We start from the raw sequence: 25,466 nt of genomic DNA, 5'->3' as shown, positions 1-25,466 counted from the left end.
TTAGGGGAGGGGCTGATAATGTGATGTCACTATATTACTGTTTATTTCATTGGCCCGTTTGACTGTCAAGGGTTCAGCCTCCAGGAAGAAACCCTAAATACAAAGTAAATGCACATTGCACATACAAACGACTCCAGGGTGTCTAATGAAGTACTGTCACCTCATAGACACATGAAAAACTGGAAAAATACAAAAATTGTGGCACTCCATCTTTAATGATGTTTAGAAGATTTAGAACAAGTGTCTGTGATGCCACAGGTCTCACTTCCTTCCTGGACTACATACAGTAAGACAGCCCTCCTCCTCTCCACAAGGAGGGGCAGTGCACCAAAGCATTATCGTCACTGTAGTAATCCAGCAATCCAGTCAAACACAGACTACATAAATTTTCTGGCCATAGAGTGCACATTTCAAATTGTGCTGTCAACTACTACAAATACCATTAACCCATTTTGGGCGGGAACCTTTTGGTGTTTTAAAGGAGCATTCAGTGATTTGGGTGATTTGGAAAAAGAACCCGGTCCACCCGGTAACAAGATGTGCACATGCACACGCTCTACAGTGGGGGAAGTACAACAGACCAACAGCACATGCACCAAGGCCCACCCCACTCGATCATGATTGGAGGAAGGCCCCTCTCATCCTGATTGGCTGAAGGCTTTGCCACCCAAAGCCCAAACCGAAACTAGGGTTAACTGGGGACAGGGAGGAACTCCTTATATGGTCAGCACACTTTATAGTAGGGAGGATTATCCAAAAAATAAGAAAAAATAAGTGATATTTGAATTAAGTGAAATCACTGAATATACCTTTAAGCATTGTTATACTTTAGCCATTGCTTGTAGGTCTGCTATTTTTGAAAAATCGTGAAAATGTGGCGCAAATCTTTGAATATATATATTCTTTCAAAGCGAACATTTTTAACTCAAAGCCTTGCTTTTGTGGGGTCCCTGGAACAACATATTTTCAGATGGGGGTCGGTGGCCAATTACATATATTTTTGGGGGTCCTTGACATGAAAATGTTTGAGAACCACTGACAGAATCATGGGTTTTTCTGAAAACTGTCAGGATTTAGAAGACATTTGTAGAATCGTTCCCAGGTCAAAATGGGTTAACATTGAGTGACTGGAGTCACTCAATGAACGGTCAGATGAATGTATTAATTGATGTGTATTAATCATGTATTAATGAATGTATTAATCAACAGACTGGTCATCAGCGCAGCAGGATGTGTTTGGTCTGAGCGGTCAGATTGAACACAAGCTGTCCTTCCTGAGAGCTCAGGTTCCCAGAGACACCGGCCTGGTTCTGCTGGGTCACTCTATCGGCTGCTACATCATCCTGGACATGATGCGAAGAGACCCTGGACTCAAGGTATCTGTTCTGACCCCCTGGATCTAATCAACATTAGTTACTGTATCTACTGTACACTATCTAATCTAATACATCATCTGGACATTATGTGGAGAGACCCTGGACTCAAGGTATCTGTTATGACCCCCTGGATCTAGGGGTATCAACATTACTGTATCTACACTATCTATCTCTATCTATCTACACGGCCGCGGTGGCTCAGGGGTAGAGTGGCTCGATGGTAACCGCAAGGTTGCCAGTTCGAACCCGGGCTCCCCCAGAGTTAGCGTCGAAGTGTCCTTGAGCAAGACACTGAACCCCTAATTGCTCCCGATGTGCTGGTTGGTGCCTTGCATGGTTTCCGCTGCCATCGGTGTATGAATGGGTGAATGTAATGCACAATCTCTGTAAAGCGCCTTGGAGAAAGGCGCCATTATAAATGCACCATTTACCATTTTCTACACTATCTAATCTAATACATCATCTGGACATTATGAGGAGAGACCCTGGATTCAAGGTATATTATGTCCACAGACTGGTCAACATAACCCAATCTCTAAGCCTAGGCATGGGTTCTCAAAGTGGGGTCCGGCGACCTCTAGGGGTACTTCAGGGAGTTCCAGGGGGTACCCAGCTCAATTAGAGATAGTTGGGAACCAAATGAACCCTTATGGGTCTGTAACTCAGAGAGTGTACAAATGGAACCAAATGGAACCAAATGGAACCAAATGGACCCGGGTCCATTTGGTTCCATTTGTACACTCTCTGAGTGGTTTTACAATATAAATGGGGGGTACCAGAGATAGAAATGCCATTAAATCGGGGATCCGTAGCATAATGCGTGTGAAACTGGGGGTCCATGAAATTAGCATGTTTCGGGAATCCTCCCAATTACTGTCCTGGAATATTCAAATTGATGAAATGTTGAGAAAAATGGGCAGAGGTATAGGCGCTATAAAACATTGAAGGAAATCCCTGCTGCGCGCATGCACAACGGAACGGTATGTAGGCTGTCTAACATGTGAGTAAAATATTATTTTTAATTACTGGATTAAATGAAATTACAGAGGCGGGTTGTGGAGAGAAAAACTGATTCGTTCGTGGCAGGGAAACCGTTAATCTCTATACAAATTAAAATCCGTTGAATTGTGCATGTGCATGTGCGTGTGCATGCGTGACGGCTGTGTTTCACAGGTGCTGAAGGCGGTGCTGCTCTTCCCCACCATCGAGCGCATGTCTGCGACTCCCCAGGGTCAGCTGATGACTCCGCTGTTGTGTCACATGCGCTACGCGGCTTACCTGCCCGTGTTCCTGCTGTCTCTGCTGCCTCGGGGCCTGCTGAGAGTTCTGGCCAGCCTGGTGTTCAGCGGAGTGTCCTGTCTGGACCCCAGCGTGGTCAGTCCCACGGTCAGCCTGCTGACTGGAGACCCAGCAGGTCGGTTATGATTAGGGATGGAGCTCGAAACCCCATACCCAAAAAAACTCTTAACAAACGTATCGAGTACCCGTCGGTATCGATAAGCTTTGTTATGGAGCATAGCGGTCGATGTTTAACCCATTCAGGCCTGACGTCGAAATATAAAAAATGTCTTCTAAATCATGACAGTTTTCTGAAATACCTATGTTTCTGTATCAGTGGTGCTCAATATTTCATGTCAAGGACCACAAAAATGATATGTATTTGGCTGCTGACCCCCATCTGAAAATATGTTGTTCCAGGGAGAAGCAAAGATTTGAGTTTAAAACAATCGCTCTGAAAGAATATATATTCAATGATTTGCACCACATTTTCACGATTTTTCAAAAATAGCAGACCTACAAGCTCGTAGCGCGCCACTCGGTGGCGCGCTATGAGCTTGTAGATCTGCTATTTTTCAATAGCTAAAGCATAACATTATGCTTAAAACACCAAAAGGGGTTCCCGTTCAGAATGGGTTAAACAATCAAGACAAGAGGCGATCAATAAATAAATGGAATCACCCATGCTGGCACAAACATGTTATTCTAAAAGTGTATTGATACCTGCCAACGAGCGCTGCCCGAGGAAACACAATGATGCTTTTAAAAGGTCCATTTCCTTCTGTCTGTTAGAAAAGTACTTTGAAGGCCCTAGTAAAATATAATGGTTCTGTTCAGAATTTATTTCCACAAAATAATAGAAAATGCTCGATAGTGGGCTCGATAAGAACCCGGCTCGATAAGTCCGATCGATAAGGCGCTCGTTATCAATCAAAATGAACGAGCTCCAGCCCTAGTTATGATGGGCTTGTGTACAGCAAGTGTTTTACTATATGGTCGTTGAAGGAAGGTCACCGAACCAATCATCGCCTACTAAATCAAGGGGTTTTCAGCCAGTTCAAGGTTCAAGGTTGTACTTTATTGTTACATCTTGTGTACAGGTACATAAGAGTCAAAGTTATTTTTGTTTGGCTTCCTTCAGACAATGCAGCAGCAGAGATAACATCAATCAATCACAGCAAACAAAGGGATAGAATACAGAGTGCAAGAGAGTCAACGAGTAAAAAAAAAAAAAGTAACTTTGCTACTACAGGGAAACTGTAGTAGCAAAGTTAGGTAAAGCTTATGTTCCATATATACAGAAACATTGTTTAGAAAGGTGCAGTTCGAGCATAACGGCCGGGCTCCACCGGGCGCGTCAGCGTCGCGTCACCGTCAGGGAATGTTCCCTTTTTAATCAATGAAGGGTGGCTCCACTGCCCGCGTTGACGGAGACGCGACGCGTGCATTAAAATTGAACCGGTGCGTTTTTTGACGCGACGCGACGGAGACGCAATGCGTCCGGTGGAGCCCTGGCGTAATAGTGCAAGAGGAGGGTGCGTGCGTGTGTGCGCGACGTACGGCCGGGGCTACACCGGGCGATTTTGGGCGCGTTTGTGCTCGCAGTGCGTATGCGTATGCGTTTACTGCGCGCGTACAGTGCGTTTGGAAAGGACCAATATATGTCAATGATACCAGCTACACCAGACGGATAGGACCAATATATGTCAATGATACCAGCTACACCAGACGGATAGGACCAATATATGTCAATGATACCAGCTACACCAGACCAATGATACCAGCTACAGCAGACGGATAGGACCAATATATGTCAATGATACCACAGCTACACCAGACGCACGGTTACCGCGGACCACGGATACGCGTGCTCTAGAAATAGGACCGGTTCTAATTCTTTCACGTGCGTATGCCCCCCATGCCCCCCATGCCCCCATGCCCCCATGCCCCCCATGCCCCCCATGCCTCCCATGCGCCCCCATGCCCCCGCGCCCCCATGCGCCCATGCCCCCATGCCCCCATATCTATACATCCTTCCGGAAGGTCCCGCACAGATCTGCCGCGCGCCACAGATCTGGTGTAGCCGGGGCATTTCGCACGCATACTTTGTGCGCGCAGTGCGCTTACGTCAAACGCACACATGCCCGGTGTAGCTTGGCCGTGAGTGTGTGTCTTCCTTTGTTTAGTGAGAACAGGAGTCGGAACGTGTGTGTGTGCGTGCGTGCGTGCGTGCGCGGGTTTTGGGTAGCTAGCGTTTTCCTTGTGGCCCGGGGACCACCAGTGGTCCTTGAGGGTGTTCCAGGTGGTCCCCGGCGAAATGATGGAGAGTTGGGAACCAAATGGACCCGTATAGATCTTTAACTCTTGAGAGCGTAAAATGAAACCAAATGGACCCTCATTACAGAATTTACAAGAAGTCTACACAATTAGAGAATGTAAAATAATTGTTATTTTTGTTATCTCTCCTAAGTCCTAATGGTACCACATACATCAATACAGTATGGATGGATTTTTTTTACAAAATCTTATCCAACAACAACAACATATTCTTTAGTTTTGAGTCTGAGAGACTAAGGTGACATTCACACCAGAAAGCTTTGCTGCGATTAAAACGAATCCTGCTGCACATTGTCAGAAAGTGCACTTCGTTTGGCAAGTGTGAAGGCTCATTCGAATCCTAATGCGTATCAAAGAACCGCATTCTACTACGCCCAAAAACGGGGGTTTCGCTTCGCTTCCAATCGCACTTTATTACGATTCGGTGCAGGTGTGAATGCAATCCGCAGTAAATAAAGACGGCACGACACATGCACGTTATGAGTATAATTGTATCACCATAGATTTCACTGTGTAGGCTAGTTTATGAATGGAACACATTGATAAAGGTCCCCCCTGCTGCGTTTCCAATTGCTGCGGATGACAGTGTGAAGGCAAACCGCAGCAAATTAAATATGCAAGAATCCCAATTTCTCCACCCATTCGCATCGAGTCTACCAAAGTATTAGGTGGGAATGTGACCTAAATCTCAAATGGTGGCTCAAATGGAGCATAAATAATGGACCTTGATATGAAAAGAGTTGAAAACCTTTGTACTAAATGTATGTGATTTTGTTGTCTTATCTTTTAGCCAATGCTATTTACATGGGAGGTCAAGAGATGAAGCAAGTCCTGGAAAGAGACAACGTCACCATAAGACAACATCTTGACAAGGTAAGAATATTAACAGCTTTTGTGCTAAATACGTGTATGTATGTGTACAACACGTCCTCTCAATAAAAAACGTGGGTGCTAAGGAGGATGTGTATAGGCGTCTTTAGGTCCTTTTTAAAGGACCACTTCACCACTTTTCAACCTATCTTCATATAATAGGTCCTCACTAATAATCGTGATAAAATGGCACAATTCTTTTTTTACTCAGTCTGTGTCTCATAGGAGGGCTGTGGGCAGTTTACAAACCCGTCCACCAGTGACATCATCAATGGGAAATCCAAGCTAATAGAAACTGCAGGCTTCCTAGTCCTGAAAAGTTGCAATGCGAAAAAGGAAGCCATCGTTCTCACGATAATACAAATCTAAACATTTTTGTAAAAAACATCTTGTTTAAAAAAGATCTGCCTCACGATGATGTTCGGGATGGTGGACGGGTTTCCGAACTGCCCACAGCCCTCCTATGAGACACAGACTGAGTAGAAAAGAATGGTGGTATTTTATCATGATTATTAGTGAGGACCTATTATATGAAGATGGGTTGAAAAGTGGTGAAGTGGTCCTTTGTTGATATACAACGGGATCGCTGTAATCCATTTTTTGACAGCTCGCGTCGCTATGCAACGCCTCGTTCAGCGCTCCTGGACATGCTTTTGATGCACACATCATTCACCTCCCTGTTTACGGGGCGACAAAACATGCTATTATCTCTGAATCCACGTCGCTGTCCATGGTTTTGATAAGAACGGCAATGTTCTGTCGTAATTTCAGACTTATCCAAGCATTGTAATCGGCTTGTATTTTACTACAGAGCCACTGACCTCTATCTAGCCTGTCCATATGTTTTATAAGGTATGTTATGTTTCATAGCTGGTATTTTACTACAGATCTGCTGACCTGTGGTGACCCGTCTATGGTTTATATGTGTTCAGCAAGGCCATGCGGTCACAACGGGTTCCCAGCGCCACATCAAATGGGTTCAGATCTGAGCCAAGTCTCCTGAGGAGGCGTGTCTGAAGCCTGTCCTGAACTAGGGCATTAAGCAACTAGTCGACTATTCAACTAGTCGACTAGTAAATCCACTAGTCGACCTTGTTGGTACTAGTCGACTAGTAAATCCACTAGTCGACCTTGTTGGTACTAGTTGACTAGTTGATAATAAAAATCAACTCCCGATTTTGTAGGCCTCAAGATCAGGTAGATAGATAGTTATAGTTAACCTGACTCCGCCAGATGGGGCAGCAGAGAGTACACTGGGTTCCCCCTCCTGCTCCCATCTGGGAACTCTCAGGCAGACTTGATGCCCGGCCACAAAACGGCCTGGCCAATCAGCAGCAGCTAGAAGCTAGAAGCTGCTGCTAGAAGCTGCTAGAAGCTGCTGCAAGCTGCTGCGAGTACACTGGGAACCCAGTGTACTCTCTGCTGCCCCATCTGGCGGAGTCAGGTTAAGTTATAGTCACCAATGTACACAATTTGTTTTTACATAATGGGTAGTTAAACAACTAGTCGACTAGTAAACTAGGCAACTAGTAAAAATGACTAGAAGTGAATGCCCTATCCTGAACGGGCGTTTTTGTTATATGTGTGTTCTAGCTAGTGTTCTACTACGGAGCCTCGGACCTGTGGTGTCCGGTCCAGTACTACCATGACCTGAAGCAGGACTTCCCTACCGGACACATCCGGCTGTGTGAGAAAGGCCTCCGTCACGCCTTCGTGTTGGACTCTGGGAGAGAGGTGGCCACGATGGTTCTGGAATGGATCCGCACGGATCTACACACATGACCACAATGGTTCTGAAATAGATCCACGCAGATCGGGAGTGGATCCACACACATGACTAGATCCCTGTGGACTCTGTGAGAGAGAGAGAGAGAGAGAGGGGTGGCCAGGATGGTTCTGGAATGGATCCACATGGATCTACTACACACACATGACTAGATCCCTAGAGGGATATTCACCCAAAACGACTGACGTACAAGCTCTTAACTGTGATATTAATCAGTAGTTATGAGCTTGTATGTCAGCTGTTAGCTGCAAAGTGGGAATTGGATCTACTTGGTGTAAGAAGAGGGTTAAAATTAGGGATGTCCCGATACACTTTTTTCGCTTCCGATCCGATCCCGATACCTCAATTTCTGTGTTAGCCGATACCGATACCAGTGTCGTTTATAGCTATATCTCGTGTTGTGTTTATAGCAGACTCATCACTTGCAGTTTGGGCAACTCCAAAGCAAACTCCACATGTCCCAACATTTTATTTACCTGCCATAGTGTCAACCCCTTACCCCTGTGTGGGATCTGTGGTTAGACTGGCATATTCACCGATACCGATATGACAAATAAGGGCCGATCCGATACTTTTCCCGATACCGATACAGTATCGGGACATCTCTAGTTAAAATCGGGGGGCATACATAGATTAGACATACTAACAGTCCGACAGGCATTTGTCCGACAACACCGTCGCTCCCCCGACATGCGTGGCCAGTTACAACTAACCCGTGGCTCGGTTAAAACTCACTCGTGGCTCGCGACATGTGCGGCAGGTTAAAACTATCCCGTGGCGGATTAAAACTAACCCGTGAGCGGTTCCCGACATGCGTGGTAGGTTACAACTAAGCCATGGCAGGTTAAAACTAGCTGACCCGTGGCTTTCAGTGAGGTTAGGTTCAGGGGTGGGTTTTGGTTATAGGGTGTCGGACTCATGACTGTAGGACTGTTAGTACAGGCCTCGGGATTTGCTTGTGATTTGTTGTCAGTGCTCCACTGTGTTGATTTGGACCCCACGCAAGTGGCTATATGTCTAAACCTAACCTTAACCTCACAAAAACTATGCCTAAACCTAACCGTAACCCATTTTGGGTGGGAACCCCTTTTGGTGTTTTAAGCATTACGTTATACTTTAGCTCTTGAAAAATAGAGTGGTGCGCTACGAGCTTGTAGGTCTGCTATTTTTGAAAAATCGTGAAAATGCGGCACAAATCTTTGAAAATTGAACATATATTCTTTCAGAAGATTCTTTTTTTTATTTCGACGTCGGGCCTAAATGGGTTAACCTCACAAAAACTATGCCTAAACTTAACCTCGCAAAAACTACTTTATATCGGACAAAGAAGTAGTCCGCGATTCGATACCAGAAGGTTTGGTTTGGGACTCTAATGACTAGCGAGGCACGCTACCAAGATGGCTGCCAGAATGGTGTTTTCTGTGTTCAGTGTTGGTCACACTTTTTCGTCACACCTTTTTCGTCACACCTTTTTGTTTTGGAGGATTAAAAAAAAAAAAAAAATCATGAAAAAATGACATGCTATAGTTCATGGTTTCGGAAGACATACTATAGAGCGTCGCAGTCCCGCCTCCTACCCTGGACCAGGAAATGAAACCCAATGCATTATTCTCATAGACATTTCTTAAAGTATTTATTTAAAGACGGTTACGCCGCGGACAAAGCCAACTCGAGTCGTGACAACTCATGACAACACAAACAATATTTTGGACCAAACAAATAATTACAAAGAAGAAAAACAACAAAAAAAGTGTTGTAACCTGCCGTTTTTTTCTTTCTAATTATTTGTTTGGTCCAAAATATTGTTTGTGTTGTCATGAGTTGTCACGACTCGAGTTGGCTTTGTCCGCGGCGTAACCGTCTTTAAATAAATACTTTAAGAAATGTCTATGAGAATAATGCATTGGGTTTCATTTCCTGGTCCAGGGTAGGAGGCGGGACTGCGATGCTCTATAGTCTGTCGTTTTTCATGAAAAAACGACATGCATTCATGGTTCATGGTTTCGGAAGACAGACTATATGCTGCACTGACTAAATTCCATCAGAAATGATTTGCTGGATTGTAGCTATAGCTACACGCAAAATGTTCCACTCGCTGTCTTCGTGTCCCGGTTTTCCTTCTATGCTCAGTAAGGTCCTACAGGTCCTGTACTGGAGTATTTCAAACACGGTAAATAGATAATTATGATTTATTTTATACAGCACTTGATACTAACAGAGTTTAATTAGTGGAATTCTTAGTAATTTCAGATCCACAACAAACCTTGCTTTTGTGTATGAATGAGATAAAGAGTTAATCACAGCACAGACACTGTTCTCATTAAGTTAGTGATGTGATTAGATTGATGTATTGGGGACGACAACACATCTTGCCTGCCCAACATGTAATTCCTGGAAACGCCTCCGACACACATAGCTGCATATAGGAGTGGCTAGCACCACTCAAAAAATGTATTAAAAAAATAATATAATATAATAATGTATGTCTTGTAGCGTGCTATGTAAGGGATAATATATGGCTAGGTGGTCTTTGTCGGGAGATAATTCAACGACAGGGAGTTTAACCACCGAGGTGAAGTGGTTAATCACCCTGAAGGCAGGCCTGGAATTTCATCCTTTTAGGGGCAAGGCCACTTGGCCTTTAGTGTGGTCAACTTTTTAAGGGCACAAGGCCAAGTGCCAGGGCATGAAGGCCATCAATTAAAAAATGATTTTCCGATGAACATTGGTTCAGAACAGTGCTTCTTAAATAAATAATCACAGCTTTAAATAACAAAATATAAGTAGCTACTGTTGTAAAATATTGTAAACATGTTTTGGGGACCCAGTCCAGAGATGAAAATCATAATGAAATGGCCTAGGACCCTGTCAGGCTGTCACCCCAGGCTAATTAATATAAATTTAATTTGGGGGTCCTTGAAATTTAAATGGCTGAGGATCATTGGGTTAAACTGTGAGTTAATTCACATAAAATACAATGACAGCCTACATAACTTTTGAATAAGGGCTTGGTTTAGAAAAGCCTATATTTTGTGCTAAACTAATATATTGAATAACATGGCATTGTAGAGAGGTTAGTGACAGATAAGATAATTTCTCCATTGTGGGGCTGCACCGCTGCAGGACTGAGGACTCTGCAGTAAGTCAACACAAAGTGAAAGTGCAGCTTCAAATCAGTTTTTTGTTCTTACCTGGAGACAGTGTGTGCTGTGCACAGGGGAACAATTGTTTAATTATATCCATGGTGTCTTTCTGTCGCTATCCATAATGCGACGCAAAAGTACATTTATGTTTGTTTTGGTGGGCTAGATAGATTCGGTAGATCTCCTCCTTGTATGTACAGCCACGCTGTTTCGCATTAGACAAAAGGAAATCAGCTGGACCATGTCCGACCAACGTTAATACATGTGACGTAGGACCGCCACACTGTCGCAACTGTAGGAAACATTGTTTTGTTTTGAGTGATAGTTGCAGTTTGACCGGATAGCTAGATTAGCTACACTAGTAGGCAGCGTGTGGGCTAAATGCCCTCTGTTTACTCTGTCAGTGCGTGTATGTGTGGCGCGGAGGAGGAGGCGTGCGGGTGTGTGTGTGTGTGTGTGTGTGTGTGTGTGTGTATGCGCGCGTCATGACGACCAGCGGCAGCGGGGGTAGTTATTAAGGCAAAGTACCGCAAAATAATCAAACCACTTTGCAAATGGCAACACAACTACAACACAAATTTGTTCTGCGCGGGACGTGAGGGGAACATTGGTTACCGTAATGACTGGAAAATTGCGATAAACGGTAAAATGAACTTCTGTGGGCGCCGGTCGGGGCACCACGGCCACTGTGGCCGTATGGGCATATACTTTTTCGAGGGGCACACGGCCAAAGAGAGGGGCAACGACGGCCATGGCCGCCGTGGCCGCCGTGAAATTCCTGCCCTGCCTGAAGGTGAATTATATCCCGACAACGACCACCTAGCCAGATATTATCCCGCTCATTAGCTGGCTACCTAACATAAATTAATAAATTGACCCAAAACACAACGAAAAAAGTATTCCTTAAGTTCGCGCTGGCTGCGTCTGCCCAGCTGCAGGGCTGGAGCACTGTAGGAAAACAAGGAAGTGAGTTGATCAAATAGAATCCATTTTCGGGTCCTGCTTCGTCTATTTCTCACTCGCATGTTTTCAAAAACATTTTTGAGAGCAATGTTTAGCTGTAAATGTCACTAGTGTGTACATGGCTGTCATGTTGGAAACAGCAGTACATCAAGCGGGGCGCAGCCGCGCAGCTGGTGCTCCGAGGGTTTGATTAGGCAGCGGTCTGTTATACAGCGGAGCGGTCGTTATCAAGACATAACTCACCGCTGAATTCAGCGATTGACCAATCAGAATCAAGCATTCAACCAAGCCATGTAATATATATATATATATATAATATATATATAGCTACAATACCGTGGTCTTGTAGCGGAACGCTGTATATCTACTGGGGATATTACATCTACTGGGGTCCTGCTCAGTGTTGCCAACTTAGCGGATTTGTCACTAGATTTAGCTTCTTTCCAGACCCCCCTAGCGACAGAATTAGTGAAAAGCTTCTGGGGACAAATCTAGCTACTTTTTCTGGTGAATTGGGGACAAATCGGCTTGACAGGCGCCAGAGATAAAAGCCTAATTTTTCTTAATTTTCCCTCTCTCAGACTCAAATTCGCTAAGTTGGCAACATATCCCACCCCTAGCGACTTTTAGAGACTTTTCGAAGAGCCACTTCCGTTACTGGAGAGTTGGCAACACTGGTCCCGCTCCAGTAGAGGGCTTGGCATCAATGACAGGCTGCCTCTGCGCTTCTCTTTGGGTTATGTAGGTGTGACCTCTGTGAACTGTTGACACATGCGGCAGGATGTCTTCGTACCGCGGCCACTTTGCACTGACGGCAATGGTAGAAGTTTGAGAGATGAGCCCAAGCCCCCAGTAAGGCTATCCAACGTTGAAGATGCCACTACCTACTGGCGAAATGTGGAATTGCAGCACTTTAATGGAAGTGGATGGACGTTCATGGCGTCACGTGCGTAAGCCCCGGACCTCAAAATTGAGGTCCGGGGCTAGGCTAGGCTAAACTTCCGCTCGCTCGAGCCATTGAGTTATAATTATACTTCCGGAAGTCTTCTGGTGCTTCAAAACGCCACTGAGCAACTTCCACTGAAATGAATAGCGGGGCTAACGCTCCAGTTCGGTCTCTATCCTTCTTTATACTCTATACTTTATACTCCATGGAAACGACTCAAATGGAGATGGGTAAAATTGCACTTTCAGTGTCAGGGTGCTGCCTCTATAACTGCCATAGTGGTGCAGTGCCTCTGCTGCTTGGTCGGACTTCCTTCAGACTCATTCCTCCTGCCTTTTTTCCTCATGTACTGTGATGTCAAGGCTTGTAGACAATGATAGTCTAACCTCCCCCTCTCTCTCTTTTGCTTTCTTGGCCTGTTGAATTTCACTGAACCGGCTGTAATTTAAGAATTATTTAGCTTCCTCTGTGTGAATACTGCATGATACACAGTTGAGTACATACTAGTATCTATTTGAACAAAGACAGTAGAGACGCTGGGAGTTTTAAAGTCCCACACAAAGACAATGGAGACGCTGGGAGTTTTAAAGTCCCACACAGTGACCAAAAACGGAATTCTTTCATCTCAGCCATGTTGCCAAAGTATATGACCATTCCTGCATATCTGTAGCTTAAAGATATAAGAGACGGATTTATTCAATAGAGCGTCGCAGTCCCGCCTCCTACCCTGGACCAGGAAATGATTCTCCGTTCATTTTCCTCATAGACATTTCAGAAAGTATTTATTTAAAGACGTTTACGCCGCGGACAAAGCCAACTCTTGTCGTGACAAATCGTGACAACAAACACAATTTTTGTGCCGAACAAATAATTAGAAAGAAGAAAAAAACGGCAGGTTACAACACTTTTTGTTGTTGTTTTTCTTCTTTGTAATTATTTGTTTGGTCCAAAATATTGTTTGTGTTGTCATGAGTTGTCACGACTCGAGTTGGCTTTGTCCGCGGCGTAACCGTCTTTAAATAAATACTTTAAGAATTGTCTATGGGAAAAATGCATTGGGTTTCATTTCCTGGTCCAGGGTAGGAGGCGGGACTGCGACGCTCTATTGGCTCCCAAATGATGGAACGCCTCACCTACAAAGATCTGTTGAAATCTGTAACGCCATTCTTTCTCACCATTATTGCTTTGTATAATGTTTTTTTATTGATTGTCTACTGTATGTGGTTTACTGAAGAATGTTGGTCGTTCTTCTTGTTTTCTTTCGTAATCAAAGCACTTATTTGATGTGTTTCTAACTAGAAAACACTATTGACTCAATGAGAAAGTAATGAACAAATGTGTTTATTTATTCTAAAGCTTACATAGTAATGCTAAATGAGGATCTTCCATTTTTTTTCCTTTTTGCTGTTTTGAGCACAATTAATTTGTAAAATATTCTCAAGTTATAAGTGCAAACAAGAAATATAAAAATTAGTTGTCTCAGGTAATTATTCTTTTTCTGTTTGGAGCTGATCTGCATAATATATTTGTAATAATTATATATTAGATTAGATATTATTATATCAGTTTGGATCGAAACTTCAGAAGAGATGTGTAAAACATTTAATGGACAATTTGAATTGAATTATATTAGTTTCACTGATCTAAATTATGTGTGGTTCATTAAATAATGAATACATACAATATGAAGGAAACATGAATTAAATGATAGCTTCAGCATACTTTCTGTAACTACTGTAGTTTCACAACTAATGATTTTTACTAGTTGCCAAGTTTTTCCTAATAGTTTTCCACTAGTCACCTTTTACTTGTGATGTATCAACCCATTTTGGGCGGGAACCCCTTTTGGTGTTTTAAGCATTATGTTATGCTTTAGCTGTTGACAAATAGCAGATCTACAAGCTCATAGCGCGCCACCGAGTGCCGCGCTACGAGCTTGTAGGTCTGCTATTTTTGGAAAATCGTAAAAATGTGGTGCAAATCTTTGAATATATATTCTTTCAGAGCGAACGTTTTTAACTCAAATCTTTGGTTCTGCATGGGGGGGGGGGGGGGTCCCTGGATCAACATATTTTGAGATGGGGGGCCGCAGCCAAATACAGATAATTCTAGGGGTCCCTGACATGAAAATGTTTGAGAACCACTGACATATTAACACGAGGGTTTTTCAGAAAACTGTCATGATTTTTAAGACATTTTCTAAATGTCGACGTCAGGTCTAAATGGGTTAAGCTTGGTATGGACAGACTAATATCACTGAGTAGATTAGTCTGGAACTTCAGTTGTGGTCTGGAACTTCAGTTGTGGTCTGGAACTTCAGTTGTGGTCTGGAACTTCAGTTGTGGTCTGGAACTTCAGTTGTGTTGTGGTCTGGAACTTCAGTTGTGGTCTGGAACTTCAGTTGTGGTCTGGAACTTCAGTTGTGTTGTGGTCTGGAACTTCAGTTGTGGTCTGGAACTTCAGTTGTGGTCTGGAACTTCAGTTGTGGTCTGGAACTTCAGTTGTGTTGTGGTCTGGAACTTCAGTTGTGGTCTGGAACTTCAGTTGTGGTCTGGAACTTCAGTTGTGGTCTGGAACTTCAGTTGTGGTCTGGAACTTCAGTTGTGGTCTGGAACTTCAGTTGTGGTCTGGAACTTCAGTTGTGTTGTGGTCTGGAACTTCAGTTGTGGTCTGGAACTTCAGTTGTGGTCTGGAACTTCAGTTGTGGTCTGGAACTTCAGTTGTGGGTAACCAATCAGAGCCCACTATTTATGGTAAATGGTGCATTTATATAGTGCCTATGCAAGGTGCATTACATTCACATACACATCATCTTTACATAGATGATTACGCCACAGTGCTAGCTAAATACAACACCTATTAAATTAGGTACATCTTTTAATTATTTAAAACATTTATTTTACATACAATGGGACTTTAGGGTTTTCAAATACATAAATACACAGATGAACTTGTGTACAGAAATGTGAAATTGTGTAAATGTTTATATAATACGGTAGTAATACAGTACAGTGCATTTTAAATGTTCATGTTTTAAAGCTAAGTCAACCATTTGAATAAAAAAAAAATATATATATATATTGGACACACTCTTGAATACATCATAAATACCAGCTTCTAGATAATCTATCAAATCTTACATACACAGTTCACTTGGAATGGACAAATTTACAACAACAAAACACTCAAATGTCTGACCCGGGTTTTCAAAATGTGTTAAAGGACCACTTCACCACTTTTCAACCTATCGACATATAATTGGTCCCTATTGTCCTGAATATAAGACGTTTTTTCCAATGGAAATATCCTAAAAAACAGGGTCGTATTATAATCATGGACTAGACTATTTGACATTCAATGTTATTTTTCCACAAATGAGTCTTGAAAAATGGGGGTCGTCTTATAATCAGAGTTCTCTTATATTCGACGCAATACGGTATTCATGATAAAATACCACCATTTGTTTTTCCTACTCTGTGTGTCATAGGAGTAGGAGGGATGTGAGCAGTTCAGAAACCCGTCCAGCAGTTACATCATCGTTAGGTAGATTCTTTTTTAACCCATTTTTACCTGAGATCAGATTCTAAAAATGTCTTCTACATCCTGACAGTTTTCTGAAAAAGCTATGTTTCTATGTCAGTCGTTCTTCGATTTTTCAAAAATAGCAGACCTACAAGCTCGTAGATCTGCTATTTTTCAATAGCTAAAGCATAACATAATGCTAACACCAAAAGGGGTTCCCGCCCAGAATTGGTTAAACAACTATTTAGATTGTTATTATCGTGAGAACGATGGCTCCCATTTTCGCATTGCAACTTTTCAGGAATAGAAAGCCTGCAGTGTCTAGATTATGTCACTGGTGGACGGGTTCAGCAGCTGTCACAGATTCTCCGCTTAGGGAAAGTGAATTTTAGTCTTTGTGAGATGTGTTACACCTTTACAAATATATTGGTAAGAAATGTATTCTCATTGTATTAACCCATTTTGGGCGGGAACCCCTTTTGGTGTTAGCATTATGTTATGCCTTAGCTATTGAAAAATAGCAGATCTACAAGCTCATAGCGCGCCACCGAGTGGCGCGCTACGAGCTTGTAGGTCTGCTATTTTTGAAAAATCAAAAAACTGTCAGGATGTAGAAGACATTTTTAGAATCTGATCTCAGATCAAAATCCCCTAAACAGTTTCTCATTTTGAACGGGACCCCCTGGATCCTCCTCGAGGACTCTTGGGGTGGTCCCCAAAACCCCATTTTGAGAACCAGTGCTTCTAATACTCAGTTGGTGTGTCTCGTAAACTAGCCTAAGATTTGAACTCTCGTAGAGGCTTGTAAACTAGCCTAAGATTTGAACTATTTGGCTGCTTGTAAACCAGTTGTCATCTGCTTCTCATACTGCTTGTAAAACTATAGCCTATGATTGTATTTAAATTTGTATTGTAGAGGTTTGGGTTGTGTAGTTACCTTGCCATGATGTAACACCAAATGTAGACGAGAAATTAAAAAAACAATTGCTCCAGTAGATTAGAAATTGAAAATGTGCTCTCAAAGTCACTCTTTTAGTACGTAAACAATCACAAAACAAAGATGATTCAGACAATATAGAGCATCACCAAAACTCATGTGGTTTTATTTTTGAATGAAAATGTTAACTTCCTGTTGATTTTACTATTTGAAGGTTTTCTTCCTAATAAAAATGGACAAATCAACAGGAAGTTAACAAAATTAAACCACATGAGTTTTGGTGATGCTCTATAGTCTATATTGTCTGAATCAACTTTGTATGTGTTTGTTTACGTACTAAAAGAGTGACTTTGAGAGCTGTTTCAGCGTACAATGTAAGTCAATGAGGAGCATCATTTTGGATTATCAATTTCTAATCACTGGAGCAATTATTTTTTACTTCTTGTCCATATTTGGAGTTACATCATGGCAATGTAACTACACAACCCAAACCTCTACAAAAGTGGTCTTACCCTTTACCTCTTGTAGATATACAGGTACGTCTATAATGTATGTATATATATACATATATACATCTAGGAGAGTTTAAATCTTAGGCTACTTGTAAATCACGTTGTTGTCACTCTGAATCTCATACTGCCTGTAAACTGGCCTAAGATTGTAACCCTAACCCTTGATGTATACATCTACGAGAGTTAAAATCTTAGGCCAGTTTATAGGCCTCTACGAGTGTTTAAATCTTAGGCCAGTTTATAGGCCTCTACGAGAGTTTAAATCTTAGGCCAGTTTGTAGGCCTCTACGAGAGTTTAAATCTTAGGCCAGTTTGTAGGCCTCTACGAGTGTTTAAATCTTAGGGCAGTTTATAGGCCTCTACAAGAGTTTAACCCATTCTGGACGGGAACCCTTTTTGGTGTTTTAACTAAGCATTATGTTATACTTTAGCTATTGAAAAATAGCAGATCTACAAGCTCATAGAGCGCCACCGAGTGGCGCGCTACGAGCTTGTAGGTCTGCTATTTTTGAAAAATCGTAAAAATGCGGCACAAATATTTGAATATATTCTTTCAGAGCGAACATTTTTTTTATTTCACCGTCAGGCCTAAATGGGTTAAATCTTAGGCCAGTTTATAGGCCTCTACAAGAGTTTAAATCTTAGGCCAGTTTATAGGCCTATACGAGAGTTTAAATCTTAGGCCAGTTTATAGGCCTCTACGAGAGTTTAAATCTTAGGCCAGTTTATAGGCCTCTACGAGAGTTTAAATCTTAGGCCAGTTTATAGGCCTCTACGAGAGTTTAAATCTTAGGCCAGTTTATAGGCCTCTACGAGAGTTAAAATCTTAGGCCAGTTTATAGGCCTCTACGAGAGTTAAAATCTTAGGCCAGTTTATAGGCCTCTACGAGAGTTTAAATCTTAGGCCAGTTTATAGGCCTCTACGAGAGTTTAAATCTTAGGCCAGTTTGTAGGTCTCTACGAGAGTTTAAATCTTAGGCCAGTTTATAGGCCTCTACGAGAGTTTAAATCTTAGGGCAGTTTATAGGCCTCTACAAGAGTTTAACCCATTCTGGACGGGAACCCTTTTTGGTGTTTTAACTAAGCATTATGTTATACTTTAGCTATTGAAAAATAGCAGATCTACAAGCTCATAGAGCGCCACCGAGTGGCGCGCTACGAGCTTGTAGGTCTGCTATTTTTGAAAAATCGTAAAAATGCGGCACAAATATTTGAATATATATTCTTTCAGAGCGAACATTTTTTTTATTTCACCGTCAGGCCTAAATGGGTTAAATCTTAGGCCAGTTTATAGGCCTCTACAAGAGTTTAAATCTTAGGCCAGTTTATAGGCCTCTACGAGAGTTTAAATCTTAGGCCAGTTTATAGGCCTCTACGAGAGTTTAAATCTTAGGCTACTACATCTCGTAGTACTTGTAAACCACATTGTGTCACCTACATCTTGTTGTTGTCACCTACATCTTGTTGTTGTCACCTACATCTTGTTGTTGTCACCTACATCCACAGCTCTCCACCACCATGTCACCTACATCTTGTTGTTGTCACCTACATCTTGTTGTTGTCACCTACATCTTGTTGTTGTCACCTACATCCACAGCTCTCCACCACCATGTCACCTACATCTTGTTGTTGTCACCTACATCTTGTTGTCACCTACATCTTGTTGTTGTCACCTACATCTTGTTGTCACCTACATCTTGTTGTTGTCACCTACATCCGCAGCTCTCCACCACCATATCTTCGTACTCTTTGTAAACCACGTTGTCCGCGGCGTCGATGTACAGGATGCTGATCGGACTGAGGCGGGAAGGAACGCAGCAGCTGGCCGGCACGACAGCGGCGCCGCCCCCCCAGTGGCAGCTCCATGGAGTGCACGAGGGTCTGGATGATGGCGTGGTTGGTGGGCTCCAGGTGGGAGCGCAGTGGGAAGTCGCAGGCGCCCTCGCAGCGGTGAGCCTCGTAGTGCAGCGGAGCGATGATCCAGTCGTCCCAGCCCAGCTCCTTGAAGCTGACGCGCAGCGGGCGCCGGGCGCAGCGGGGGGTTCTCTTGCGACCGCCGGCTCTCCCCGCGCCTATAGGGCGACCGTTTGGAAAATAACATAACGATTAACCCATTTTGACCTGAGATCAGATTCTAAAAATGTCTTCTACATCCTGACAGTTTTCTGAAAAAGCTATGTTTTTATGTCAGTCGTTCTTCGATTTTTCCTTAATAGCAGACCTACAAGCTCATAGCGCGCCACTCGGTGGCGCGCTATGAGCTTGTAGATCTGCTATTTTTCAATAGCTAAAGCATAACATAATGCTAACACCAAAAGGGGTTCCCGCCTAAAATGAGTTAATGATTTCATTGTGTGGCTCTTTTTTTTCTCCTCGTGACGATTTATGCAAGGATAAATGCGATGATCTCAAATTATAATTAGGTGATTATGTATAGTAAATTGTGACAGGCCTTACCCATACCGCCGCCGACGCCAGCCTCTCCTCCTGCCCCTCCCCCTCCAAGCGAGCGGTCGGTCCGTTGGGTGGAGGCCGTCCGACGCTTCCTCCCGCGGCGCCCGGCGTGACGAAGCGGCGCCGTGTTCCGCCTGGGTCGCAGCATCGGGGTGGAGCGCTCGTTAAGTCCCAGGGTTCCCTGCTGCACCTCGTTAAGTCCCAGGGTTCCCTGCTGCACCTCGTTAAGTCCCAGGGTTATCTGCTGCACCTCGTTAAGTCCCAGGGTTATCTGCTGCACCCCGTTAAGTCCCAGGGTTATCTGCTGCACCTCGTTAAGTCCCAGGGTTATCTGCTGCACCTCGTTAAGTCCCAGGGTTCCCTGCTGCACCTCGTTAAGACCCAGGGTTATCTGCTGCACCTCGTTAAGTCCCAGGGTTCCCTGCTGCACCTCGTTAAGTCCCAGGGTTCCCTGCTGCACCTCGTTAAGTCCCAGGGTTATCTGCTGCACCTCGTTAAGTCCCAGAGTTCCCTGCTGCACCTCGTTAAGTCCCAGGGTTCCCTGCTGCACCTCGTTAAGTCCCAGGGTTATCTGCTGCACCTCGTTAAGTCCCAGGGTTCCCTGCTGCACCTCGTTAAGTCCCAGGGTTATCTGCTGCACCTCGTTAAGTCCCAGGGTTCCCTGCTGCACCTCGTTAAGTCCCAGGGTTCCCTGCTGCACCTCGTTAAGTCCCAGGGTTATCTGCTGCACCTCGTTAAGTCCCAGGGTTATCTGCTGCACCTCGTTAAGTCCCAGGGTTATCTGCTGCACCTCGTTAAGTCCCAGGGTTATCTGCTGCACCTCGTTAAGTCCCAGGGTTCCCTGCTGCACCTCGTTAAGTCCCAGGGTTCCCTGCTGCACCTCGTTAAGTCCCAGAGTTCCCTGCTGCACCTCGTTAAGTCCCAGGGTTCCCTGCTGCACCTCGTTAAGTCCCAGGGTTCCCTGCTGCACCTCGTTAAGTCCCAGGGTTCCCTGCTGCACCTCGTTAAGTCCCAGGGTTATCTGCTGCACCTCGTTAAGTCCCAGGGTTATCTGCTGCACCTCGTTAAGTCCCAGGGTTATCTGCTGCACCTCGTTAAGTCCCAGGGTTATCTGCTGCACCTCGTTAAGTCCCAGGGTTATCTGCTGCACCTCGTTAAGTCCCAGGGTTATCTGCTGCACCTCGTTAAGTCCCAGGGTTATCTGCTGCACCTCGTTAAGTCCCAGAGTTATCTGCTGCACCTCGTTAAGTCCCAGGGTTATCTGCTGCACCTCGTTAAGTCCCAGGGTTATCTGCTGCACCTCGTTAAGTCCCAGGGTTCCCTGCTGCACCTCGTTAAGTCCCAGGGTTCCCTGCTGCACCTCGTTAAGTCCCAGGGTTATCTGCTGCACCTCGTTAAGTCCCAGAGTTATCTGCTGCACCTCGTTAAGTCCCAGGGTTCCCTGCTGCACCTCGTTAAGTCCCAGGGTTCCCTGCTGCACCTCGTTAAGTCCCAGGGTTATCTGCTGCACCTCGTTAAGTCCCAGAGTTCCCTGCTGCACCTCGTTAAGTCCCAGGGTTATCTGCTGCACCTCGTTAAGTCCCAGGGTTATCTGCTGCACCTCGTTAAGTCCCAGGGTTCCCTGCTGCACCTCGTTAAGTCCCAGGGTTATCTGCTGCACCTCGTTAAGTCCCAGGGTTATCTGCTGCACCTCGTTAAGTCCCAGGGTTATCTGCTGCACCTCGTTAAGTCCCAGGGTTATCTGCTGCACCTCGTTAAGACCCAGAGTTCCCTGCTGCACCTCGTTAAGTCCCAGGGTTCCCTGCTGCACCTCGTTAAGTCCCAGGGTTCCCTGCTGCACCTCGTTAAGTCCCAGGGTTATCTGCTGCACCTCGTTAAGTCCCAGGGTTATCTGCTGCACCTCGTTAAGTCCCAGGGTTATCTGCTGCACCTCGTTAAGTCCCAGAGTTCCCTGCTGCACCTCGTTAAGTCCCAGGGTTATCTGCTGCACCTCGTTAAGTCCCAGGGTTATCTGCTGCACCTCGTTAAGTCCCAGGGTTATCTGCTGCACCTCGTTAAGTCCCAGAGTTCCCTGCTGCACCTCGTTAAGTCCCAGAGTTCCCTGCTGCACCTCGTTAAGTCCCAGAGTTATCTGCTGCACCTCGTTAAGTCCCAGGGTTATCTGCTGCACCTCGTTAAGTCCCAGGGTTATCTGCTGCACCTCGTTAAGTCCCAGGGTTATCTGCTGCACCTCGTTAAGTCCCAGGGTTATCTGCTGCACCTCGTTAAGTCCCAGGGTTATCTGCTGCACCTCGTTAAGTCCCAGAGTTATCTGCTGCACCTCGTTAAGTCCCAGGGTTATCTGCTGCACCTCGTTAAGTCCCAGGGTTATCTGCTGCACCTCGTTAAGTCCCAGGGTTATCTGCTGCACCTCGTTAAGTCCCAGGGTTATCTGCTGCACCTCGTTAAGTCCCAGGGTTATCTGCTGCACCTCGTTAAGTCCCAGGGTTATCTGCTGCACCTCGTTAAGTCCCAGGGTTATCTGCTGCACCTCGTTAAGTCCCAGGGTTATCTGCTGCACCTCGTTAAGTCCCAGGGTTCCCTGCTGCACCTCGTTAAGTCCCAGGGTTATCTGCTGCACCTCGTTAAGTCCCAGGGTTATCTGCTGCACCTCGTTAAGTCCCAGGGTTATCTGCTGCACCTCGTTAAGTCCCAGGGTTATCTGCTGCACCTCGTTAAGTCCCAGGGTTATCTGCTGCACCTCGTTAAGTCCCAGGGTTATCTGCTGCACCTCGTTAAGTCCCAGGGTTATCTGCTGCACCTCGTTAAGTCCCAGGGTTATCTGCTGCACCTCGTTAAGTCCCAGGGTTATCTGCTGCACCTCGTTAAGTCCCAGGGTTCCCTGCTGCACCTCGTTAAGTCCCAGGGTTATCTGCTGCACCTCGTTAAGTCCCAGGGTTATCTGCTGCACCTCGTTAAGTCCCAGGGTTCCCTGCTGCACCTCGTTAAGTCCCAGGGTTATCTGCTGCACCTCGTTAAGTCCCAGGGTTATCTGCTGCACCTCGTTAAGTCCCAGAGTTCCCTGCTGCACCTCGTTAAGTCCCAGGGTTCCCTGCTGCACCTCGTTAAGTCCCAGAGTTCCCTGCTGCACCTCGTTAAGTCCCAGGGTTATCTGCTGCACCTCGTTAAGTCCCAGAGTTCCCTGCTGCACCTCGTTAAGTCCCAGGGTTATCTGCTGCACCTCGTTAAGTCCCAGAGTTCCCTGCTGCACCTCGTTAAGTCCCAGGGTTATCTGCTGCACCTCGTTAAGTCCCAGGGTTATCTGCTGCACCTCGTTAAGTCCCAGGGTTCCCTGCTGCACCTCGTTAAGTCCCAGGGTTCCCTGCTGCACCTCGTTAAGTCCCAGGGTTCCCTGCTGCACCTCGTTAAGTCCCAGGGTTCCCTGCTGCACCTCGTTAAGTCCCAGGGTTATCTGCTGCACCTCGTTAAGTCCCAGGGTTATCTGCTGCACCTCGTTAAGTCCCAGGGTTATCTGCTGCACCTCGTTAAGTCCCAGGGTTATCTGCTGCACCTCGTTAAGTCCCAGGGTTATCTGCTGCACCTCGTTAAGTCCCAGGGTTCCCTGCTGCACCTCGTTAAGTCCCAGGGTTCCCTGCTGCACCTCGTTAAGTCCCAGGGTTATCTGCTGCACCTCGTTAAGTCCCAGGGTTATCTGCTGCACCTCGTTAAGTCCCAGGGTTATCTGCTGCACCTCGTTAAGTCCCAGGGTTATCTGCTGCACCTCGTTAAGTCCCAGGGTTATCTGCTGCACCTCGTTAAGTCCCAGGGTTATCTGCTGCACCTCGTTAAGTCCCAGAGTTCCCTGCTGCACCTCGTTAAGTCCCAGGGTTATCTGCTGCACCTCGTTAAGTCCCAGAGTTCCCTGCTGCACCTCGTTAAGTCCCAGGGTTATCTGCTGCACCTCGTTAAGTCCCAGAGTTCCCTGCTGCACCTCGTTAAGTCCCAGGGTTATCTGCTGCACCTCGTTAAGTCCCAGGGTTATCTGCTGCACCTCGTTAAGTCCCAGGGTTCCCTGCTGCACCTCGCTAAGTCCCAGGGTTCCCTGCTGCACCTTCTGGCTGATCTCCCTGTTCTGCTGCTGGCCTAGTGATACTGGACACACACACACACAAAAATCACACTTGTGTGAAGTGAGGGGCGCTCTTATCATTGTCATCACATTCAGTGCTCAGCCAATCAAATCATTTCCGTGGTGCGCGCGCACACACAAAGCTGGGCATAGGAGGGCTAGCGCCCGCAAAATTAGTTCGATGTGACAGAGGTGTCAAAGTTGAACAAAATAGGTCAACAATACAAATGGCCCCACCAAGTCACCGGAACTACTTAATATTCACCAAAACCAGACCAGAACTCCGACCACGGGACTCAGGCAATCAATTCATATATTTTCAATCACAATATTAATGCCACGTATTTCCTACAGCTTTAAAGGGGCATTCCACTCATTTTCAACATTTTACTATGTCATTAATGTACCTTAGAGCTGTTAATAATAAAAAAGTTCCCCCATTCTGCGTTTCCTAGAACTAGAGATCTGAAAAAAAAATCATTATTATTTTCATAATTACAGTTCTAGGAAACACAAAATGGGGGAACTTTTTTATTATTTCCACACAACAGCTCTAAGGTATATTAATGACATAGTAAAATGTTGAAAATGGGTGGTTTTCCCCTTTTAAGTCCAAAAATCTGAAATAACCTTTAAGGTTTTCAGGAAAGAAGAAATGGGGAAAGAAATATTTAAAAAGAAAGTCCTTCATGTTTATTGTATGTCAGTGCTTTGATTTTGTCCCCGCATGACAATTTAAGGACTTTTAAGACCTTTTTTTTACCTCAAAAGACAATTATTTTTACTCCACTACAATTATTTGAAAACGTTAGTTACAGTTTGATGGCAACACTTTTGTACTTTTACTCAAGTACATTTTGAATTCCAGACTTTACTTGTAATGGTCTTGTTCTACATTGCATTAGTGAGGCCAGCTTGTTAGAAGATAAAAATAAATAAATGATATATATCACACACACACACACACACACACACACACACACACACACACACACACACACACACACACACACAGTAAGTTGTCCAACCTTGTGCTCTGTCCACGAAGCTGGGGACAGTATTTGCAGGAGACAGTTGGCTGTCTGTCGGTCTGTGAGGAGACAGTTGGCTGTCTGTCGGTCTGTGAGGAGACAGTTGGCTGTCTGTCGGTCTGTGAGGAGACAGCTGGCTGTCTGTCTCTCTGTGAGGAGACAGTGTCTCTCTGTGAGGAGACAGCTGGCTGTCTGTCTCTCTG

At 44.9% G+C, this 25,466-nt stretch overlaps 1 protein-coding gene across 1 annotated transcript in view; it reads left to right on the top strand.

The window, feature by feature from the left end:
- Positions 1-9,225, top strand: part of ldah (lipid droplet associated hydrolase) — a 31,773-nt gene extending 22,548 nt beyond the window's left edge. The window contains exons 4-7 of the mRNA XM_079495694.1: positions 1,210-1,376; positions 2,550-2,790; positions 5,782-5,864; positions 7,455-9,225. Of these exons, the coding sequence (XP_079351820.1) occupies positions 1,210-1,376; positions 2,550-2,790; positions 5,782-5,864; positions 7,455-7,643 (680 nt within the window). The 3' untranslated portion in view covers positions 7,644-9,225. The remainder of the gene's footprint in view (positions 1-1,209; positions 1,377-2,549; positions 2,791-5,781; positions 5,865-7,454) is intronic.
- The last annotated feature ends 16,241 nt before the right edge of the window (positions 9,226-25,466 follow it).

The sequence above is a fragment of the Electrona antarctica genome (assembly GCF_951216825.1).
Source record: "Electrona antarctica genome assembly, chromosome: 24".
In the NCBI taxonomy this organism is placed as follows: Eukaryota; Metazoa; Chordata; class Actinopteri; order Myctophiformes; family Myctophidae; genus Electrona; species Electrona antarctica.
The sequence above is the reverse complement of the archived record's forward strand: the minus strand, read 5'-3'. Positions and strand labels throughout refer to the sequence as shown.